Genomic DNA, 9221 nt, shown 5'->3' with positions numbered 1-9221 from the left:
CTATTACCTACCCTCCACTCACCATACCCATTACCTACCCTCCACTCACCATACCCATTACCTACCCTACCCTACACTCACCATACCCATTACCTACCCTCCACATACCTATTACCTACCCTCCACTCACCATACCCATTACCTACCCTCTACTCACAATACCCATTACCCACCCTACCCTCCACTCACCATACCCATTACCTACCCTACCCTCCACTCACCATACCCATTACCTACCCTCCACTCACAATAACCATGACCTACCCTACCCTCCACTCACCATACCCATTACCTACCCTCCACTCCCCACACCTATTACCTACCCTCCACTCCACATACCTATTACCTACCCTCCACTCACCATAACCATTACCTACCCTCCATTCACAATATCCATTACCTACCCTCCACTCCCCTCACCTATTACCTACCCTCCACTCACCATAACCATTACCTACCCTCCACTCCCCACACCTATTACCTACCCTCCACTCCACATACCTATTACCTACCCTCCACTCACCATAACCATTACCTACCCTCCACTCACAATACCCATTACCTACCCTCCACTCCCCACACCTATTACCTACCCTCCACTCCCCACACCTATTAACTACCCTCCGCTCTCCATACCTATTAACTACCCTCCGCTTCCCATACCTATTACCTACCCTAACCTCCCCATACCTATTACCTACCCTACCCTCCACTCCCACTCCCCATACCTATCCTATCCTACCCTCCACTCCCCATACCTATTACCTAACCTCCCCCCTCCACATACCTATTACCTAACCTCCACTCCCCATACCCATTACCTAACCTAACCTCCCCATACCTATTACCTACCCTACCCTCCACTCCCACTCCCCATACCTATCCTATCCTACCCTCCACTCCCCATACCTATTACCTATCCTCCCCTCCCCTCCACAAACCTATTACCTAACCTCCACTCCCCATACCTATTACCTACCCTAACCTCCCCATACCTATTACCTACCCTACCCTCCACTCCCACTCCCCATACCTATCCTATCCTACCCTACACTCCCCATACCCATTACCAACCCTCCCCCCCCTCCACATACCTATTACCTAACCTCCACTCCCCATACCCATTACCTACCCTCCCCTCCCCTCCCCATACCTATTGCCTACCCTCCATTCCCCATACCTATTACCTACCCTCCACTCCAACTCCACATACCTATTAGCTACCCTCCACACCCATTACCTACCCTCCCTCCCCTCCCCATACCTATTGCCTACCCTCCATTCCCCATACCTATTACCTACCCTCCACTCCAACTCCACATACCTATTAGCTACCCTCCACACCCATTACCTACCCTCCCCTCCCCTCCCCATACCTATTGCCTACCCTCCATTCCCCATACCTATTACCTACCCTCCACTCCAACTCCACATACCTATTAGCTACCCTCCACTCCCACACCCATTACCTACCCTACCCTCCACTTCCCATACCTGTTACCTACCCTCCACTCCCCATACCCATTACCTACCCTACCCTCCACTTCCCATACCTGTTACATACCCTCCACTCCCCATACCCATTACCTACCCTACCCTCCACTCACCATACCTATTACCTACCTACCTTCCACTCCACATACCCATTACCTCCCCTCCCCTCCACATACCTATTACACTCCAACTCAACATACCTATTAGCTACCCTCCACTCCGACACCTATTCCTCACCCAACCCTACCTACCCTCCACATACCTATTATCTACCCTCCACTCACCGTACCTATTACCTACCCTACCCTACCCTCCACTCACCATACCTATTACCTACCCTCCCCATACCTACCTACCCTCCAGTCCCCACACCTATTACCTACCCTACCCTCCACATACCCATTACCTACCCTCCACTCCCCATTCCCTACCCTCCACTCCCCATACCCACTCTACCCTACCCTCCACTCCCCATACACATTACCTACCCTCCCCATACCTATTACCTACCCTACCCTCCACTCCACTCCACTCCACTCCCCATACCATTACCTACCCTACCCTCCACTCCCCATACCTATTACCTACCCTACACTACCCATACCTATTACCTACCCTACACTCCCCATACCCATCACCTACCCTCCACTCCCCATACCCAGTACCTAACCTCCACTCACCACAACTATTACCTACACTACACTCCCCATACCCATTACCTACCCTCCACTCCCCATACCCATTACCTACCCTCCACTCCCACTCCCCATACCCATTACCTAACCTCCACTCACCACACCTATTACCTACCCTCCACTCCCCATACCCATTACCTACCCTACCCTGCACTCCCCATACCCATTATCTAACCTCCACTCACCACAACTATTACCTACCCTACCCTACACTCCCCATACCCATTACCTACCCTACACTCCACTCCCCATACCCATTATCTAACCTCCACTCACCACACCTATTACCTACCCTCCACTCCCCATACCCATTATCTAACCTCCACTCACCACAACTATTACCTACCCTACACTCCCCATACCCATTACCTACCCTCCACTCCCCATACCCATTACCTAACCTCCACTCACCACACCTATTACCTACCCTCCACTCCCCATACCCATTATCTAACCTCCACTCACCACAACTATTACCTACCCTACACTCCCCATACCCATTACCTACCCTACCCTCCACTCCCCATACCCATTCCTACCCTACCCTCCACTCCCCATACCCATTATCTAACCTCCACTCACCACACCTATTACCTACCCTCCACTCCCCATACCCATTACCTACCCTACCCTCCACTCCCCATACCATTATCTAACCTCCACTCACCACAACTATTACCTACCCTCCACTCCCCATACCCATTACCGACCCTACCCTCCACTCCCCATACCTATTACCTACCCTACACTACCCATACCTATTACCTACCCTCCACTCCCCATACCCATTACCTAACCTCCACTCACCGTACCTATTACCTACCCTACCCTACCCTCCACTCACCATACCTATTACCTACCCTCCCCATACCTACCTACCCTCCAGTCCCCACACCTATTACCTACCCTACCCTCCACATACCTATTACCTACCCTCCACTCACCATTCCCTACCCTACCCTCCACTCCCCATACCCACTCTACCCTACCCTCCACTCCCCATACACATTACCTACCCTCCCCACACCATTACCTACCCTCCCCTCCCCTCCCCATACCTATTGCCTACCCTCCATTCCCCATACCTATTACCTACCTTCCACTCCAACTCCACATACCTATTAGCTACCCTCCACTCCCACACCCATTACCTACCCTACCCTCCACTTCCCATACCTGTTACCTACCCTCCACTCCCCATACCCATTACCTACCCTACCCTCCACTTCCCATACCTGTTACCTACCCTCCACTCCCCATACCCATTACCTACCCTACCCTCCACTCACCATACCTATTACCTACCTTCCACTCCACATACCCATTACCTACCCTCCCCTCCACATACCTATTAGCTACCCTCCACTCCGACACCTATTCCTCACCCAACCCTACCTACCCTCCACATACCTATTATCTACCCTCCACTCACCGTACCTATTACCTACCCTACCCTACCCTCCACTCACCATACCTATTACCTACCCTCCCCATACCTACCTACCCTCCAGTCCCCACACCTATTACCTACCCTACCCTCCACATACCTATTACCTACCCTCCACTCCCCATACCCATTATCTAACCTGCACTCATCACAACTATTACCTACCCTACACTCCCCATACCCATTACCTACCCTACCCTCCACTCCCCATACCCATTATCTAACCTCCACTCACCACACCTATTACCTACCCTCCACTCCCCATACCCATTACCTACCCTACCCTCCACTCCCCATACCCATTATCTAACCTCCACTCACCACAACTATTACCTACCCTCCACTCCCCATACCCATTACCTACCCTACCCTCCACTCCCCATACCCATTATCTAACCTCCACTCACCACACCTATTACCTACCCTACCCTCCACTTCCCATACCTGTTACCTACCCTCCACTCCCCATACCCATTACCTACCCTACCCTCCACTTCCCATACCTGTTACCTACCCTCCACTCCCCATACCCATTACCTACCCTACCCTCCACTCACCATACCTATTACCTACCTTCCACTCCACATACCCATTACCTACCCTCCTCCACATACCTATTAGCTACCCTCCACTCCGACACCTATTCCTCTCACCCAACCCTACCTACCCTCCACATACCTATTATCTACCCTCCACTCACCGTACCTATTACCTACCCTACCCTACCCTCCACTCACCATACCTATTACCTACCCTCCCCATACCTACCTACCCTCCAGTCCCCACACCTATTACCTACCCTACCCTCCACATACCTATTACCTACCCTCCACTCCCCATACCCATTATCTAACCTGCACTCATCACAACTATTACCTACCCTACACTCCCCATACCCATTACCTACCCTACCCTCCACTCCCCATACCCATTATCTAACCTCCACTCACCACACCTATTACCTACCCTCCACTCCCCATACCCATTACCTACCCTACCCTCCACTCCCCATACCCATTATCTAACCTCCACTCACCACAACTATTACCTACCCTCCACTCCCCATACCCATTACCTACCCTACCCTCCACTCCCCATACCCATTATCTAACCTCCACTCACCACAACTATTACCTACCCTACACTCCCCATACCCATTACCTACCCTACCCTACCCTCCACTCCCCATACCCATTATCTAACCTCCACTCACCACACCTATTACCTACCCCCCACTCCCCATACCTAATGCAACCAATATGATGGTAGGTAGGTGTACACACACACCAATGCTTTCACTAACAGAATTACAATCATACATTCCACCAGCCATGATAAAGCCGCCCGGGACCTCACACACAACACTGACAATGCTTTGGTAAATGACTGTTTTATGTGTGTTGCACTGACAGGTTCATGTCACAGATAAGAAGAATCCATCTCTGAGCTGTAATATTCAGCCATTATTAAGGTAATATATTACTACTCTCAATTAGCTTGTCTCAATGTAGTGGTCTGTTATTATCATAATTCATTCAGTTATTACCGATATGGTATTTGACATGCCACTGGTGAGGATGTGAGAACGAGAGGGATAGAGAGAGGAAGAAAGAGAGAGAGAGTGATAGAGAGAGGAAGAAAGAGAGAGAGAGGGAGAAAGAGAGAGAGAGATAGAGAGAGGAAGAAAGAGAGAGAGAGGGATAGAGAGAGGAAGAAAGAGAGAGAGAGGAAGAAAGAGAGAGAGAGGGATAGAGAGAGGAAGAAAGAGAGAGAGAGGGAGATAGAGAGAGGGAGAAAGAGAGAAAGGGGGAGATAGAGAGAGGGAGATAGAAAGGGGGAGATAGAGAGAGGAAGAAAGAGAGAGAGGGATAGAGAGAGGAAGAAAGAGAGAAAGGGGGAGATAGGGAGAGCATATTTAGAAAACATCACCAGTTTTTTATTCTAATCATATTTATTCACGTCTATCCTGTTATACATAATCCATTATGATTCCTGCAGAACTGTATCCTCTGGTGTTTCTATCGGTCACTGTAACTCATTTCTTCTCCTCGTCTCCTTCTTTCTTCTCCTTTAAGACTGGGGAGGGCAGAGAGAGAAACTCACCATGAAAGAGAGGCTAGAGGGGGATTATCCTACTTTAACCTCCCTCCCTCCCTCCATATATATATATATATATATATATATACACACACATTCATACATACATACTGAACAAAAATATAAAAGCAACAAAGTGTTTTTCTGTTATTACTCTTAAATGTTGTGCACAAATTTGTTTACATCCCTGTTAGTGAGCATTTCTGTTATTACTCTTAAATGTTGTGCACAAATTTGTTTACATCCCTGTTAGTGAGCATTTCTGTTATTACTCTTAAATGTTGTGCACAAATTTGTTTACATCCCTGTTAGTGAGCATTTCTGTTATTACTCTTAAATGTTATGCACAAATTTGTTTACATCCCTGTTAGTGAGCATTTCTGTAACAAGCCCTTTTGTGGGGAAAAACCTGGCTCCCAAGTGGGTGGGCCTATGCCGTTCCAGTCCCACCCATGGCTGTGCCCCTGCCCAATCATGTGAAATCCATAGATTAGGGCCTTATGAATTTATTTAAATTGACTGATTTCCTTCTATGAAGTATAACTTCGTAGATCGTTGCTTATATTTTTGTTCAGTATAATATGATGATTTGTATTCTGTACAACTGCCTGAATCATACACTCACAATCTCTACATTTAATCTTGTTAGGGAAAATTACATACTATCAGAGTGTTCCCAACAAGCGATAATCATAAGTCATAGATTGTGAATCCATGACCAGCTTTGTAATAATGGGTTTAACGGATGATAACTGATGATTAGTTAGACAACTATTGACTGCCAATAAAAGTCTGTCTCATGCTGAGTATGATAGGAGTTGTAGTGTGTGTGTGTGTTTGTGCATGTCTATGTGTGAATGCATGACACTGTGTGTGTGTGCCAGTACCTCGGACTTCCAGCCTGCACTCCACCTCGTCCTCCCCCAGGTCGTTGATGGCCTTACAGGAGTACTTGCCCCCGTCAAACTGGCCGGGCTTCCTGATGTTCAGGGTCAACACCCCCTGGTTGTTCTGCATCAAGAATTTAGGATCCTCCCCAATGATCATCTTGTTCTTCATCCACACTATCTTAGCCTGAAGTGAGGAGAGGACACGAGAGGGGGGGGGTTAAGAGAATAAATATAAATCACAAACTCACTAGGCAATTTTCCATTGACCCCGGTTTATTCGACAAAAGCAATATCATTGTAACATGTGTAATGGAAAGGCAGATATAGGAGACATTTTCTGAAGAACAATAACATTTCTATCCATTCAACAGGGGTGGATTTTAGTCATTTTTCTTTATTTGTGAAAAAAAGATGGAAATTATGTTTTTCAGAATAAATTATGATTGCCTAATCATTTAAGGTACCCAGGGCACGTGATTTCACCGAGTAACTATAAAGCTCCACTCCACATTTAATTCTATGCTTACAATAAACATTTTTCCAACTACACTGAACAAAAATATAAAAGCAACATGTAAAGTGTTCATCCCATGTTTCATGATCTGAAATAAAACTCCAATTTTGTGCACAGATTTGTTTACGTCCCTGCTAGTGAGCATTTCTCCTTTGCCAAGATAATCCATCCACCTGACAGGTGTGGCATATCAAGAAGCTGATTAAACAGCATGATCCTTATACAGGTGCAACTTTTGCTGAGGACAATAAAAGGCCACTCTAAAATGTACAGTTTTGTCACAACACAATGGCCACAGATGTCTCAAGTTGTGTGTGCAATTAGCATGCTGACTGCAGGAGTGTCCACCAGAGCTGTTGCCAGAGAATTTCATGTTCATTTCTCTACCATAAGCCGCCTCCAAAGTCATTTTAGACCAGCCCAGGACCTCCATATCCGGCTTCTTCACTTGTGGGTGTCACGCCTGCTCCCGCTCCCCCTCCCTGGCTCTCGAGGGCGCCAGGCTACCCGTCATCCTACACACCTGTTACCAACATGCTGCGCTCATTGGACTCACCTGGACTCCTTCACTTTGTTGATTACCCCATGTATATCTGTCTGTTCCTTGGTTGTGTTCCCTGTGTCCGCATTATTCTGTATTGTGTTTGTCATACGTCCTTGTTTACCCGTGGGCTGATGCTGTTCCTGTCGTGTTCTATATCTGTTCCTGAATAAATGTTTGACTCCCAGTACCTGCTTCTCATCTCCGGCATCAGGTCTTTGCAGTGGGTTTGTCTGACACCAGCCACCCGGGAGCTGATGAAACTGTGGGTTTGCACAATCAAATCATTTTCCCACAAACTGTCAGAAACCGTCTCAGGGAAGCTCACCTGCGTCCCCGTTTTCCCCAGGGTCTTGACTTGACTGCAGTTCGGCGTCGTAATCGACTTCAGTGGGCAAATGCTCACCTTCGATGGCCACTGGCACGCTGGAGAAGTGTGCTCGTCACGGATGAATCCCGGTTTCAACTGTACTGGGCAGATGGCAGACAGCGTGTATGGTGTCGTGTGGGCGAGCGGTTTGCTGATGTCAACGTTGTGAACAGAGTGCCCCGTGGTGGTGGTTGGGTTATGGTATGGCCAGGCAGGCAGGGGAGCAACTTTGGTTTTTATCCAGTTGGAATAATACTCCAGACAGCCTAACTGACCGCTCGGAGATGTCCGCAAGGTCCTAAAGCAGTTTCCTAGTTTTGTATCACATTCCAATGATCAAACTGTGGGGGACAAAAATGAAAGTTGCGCACCTGTGGAAAGTTGCGCCCCAATGAAAGTTGCGCCCCTGTGGACACGGATAAGCTATGGACAACAAACACAACTGCATTTTATCGATGGCAATTTCAATGCACAGAGACACCGTGACGAGATCCTGAGGCCCATTGCCGTGCCATTCATCCGCCGCCATCACCTCATGTTTCAGCATGATAATACACGGCCACGGCCATGTCACAAGGATCTGTACACAATTCCTGGAAGTTATGACATGTCACACATTGAACATATTTGGGATGCTCTGGATCGACGTGTATGACAGTGTGTTCCAGTTCCCAACAATAACCAGTAACTTCACACAGCCATTGAAGAGGAGTGGGACAACATTCCACAAACATTCTGATAAACTCTATGTGAAGGAGATGTGTCGAACTGCATGAGGCAAATGGTGGTCACACCAGATAGTGGCTGATTTTCTGATCCACGCCCCTACTTAAAAAAAAAGGTATATGTGACCAACAGATGCATATCTGTATTCCTAGTCATGTGAAATCCATAGATTAGGGCCTGAATTCATTTCAATTTGATTGATTTCCTTATATGAACTAACTCAGTCAAATCTTAAATTGTTGCATGTTGACTTTATATTTTTGTTCAGTGTACAAAAATAATGTTTCTTTGCAGTACATGGATTGTCCTGACTTTCAGGAATGCCTGAATTTGGGCTCCCGAGTGGCACTGCATCGCAGTGCTAGAGGCGTCACTACAGACCCTGGTTCAATTCCAGGCTGTATCACAACCGGCTGTGATTGGAAGTCCCAAAGGGCGGCACACAAA

The 9221-nt window shown here is 47.8% G+C and overlaps 1 protein-coding gene across 8 annotated transcripts in view; it reads right to left on the bottom strand.

Annotated features, from left to right (window-relative positions):
* Positions 1-5010: 5010 nt before the first annotated feature.
* LOC115118541 (myosin-binding protein C, fast-type-like) overlaps positions 5011-9221 on the bottom strand; it is a 52119-nt gene continuing 47908 nt past the window's right edge. For 7 of the 8 annotated variants that reach the window (XM_065006683.1, XM_065006680.1, XM_065006681.1 and 4 more), the window contains 2 exons: positions 6621-6807; positions 5011-5712 (listed from right to left, as the gene is read on the bottom strand). In XM_065006683.1, the coding sequence (XP_064862755.1) occupies positions 5672-5712; positions 6621-6807 (228 nt within the window). In that variant the 3' untranslated portion in view covers positions 5011-5671. Of the gene's footprint in view, positions 5713-6620; positions 6808-9221 lie in introns of those variants that run through there. The other variant, XM_065006684.1, reaches the window with a different exon arrangement.

Source organism: Oncorhynchus nerka, linkage group LG21, assembly GCF_034236695.1.
Source record: "Oncorhynchus nerka isolate Pitt River linkage group LG21, Oner_Uvic_2.0, whole genome shotgun sequence".
NCBI classification, from domain to species: Eukaryota; Metazoa; Chordata; class Actinopteri; order Salmoniformes; family Salmonidae; genus Oncorhynchus; species Oncorhynchus nerka.
The sequence above is the reverse complement of the archived record's forward strand: the minus strand, read 5'-3'. Positions and strand labels throughout refer to the sequence as shown.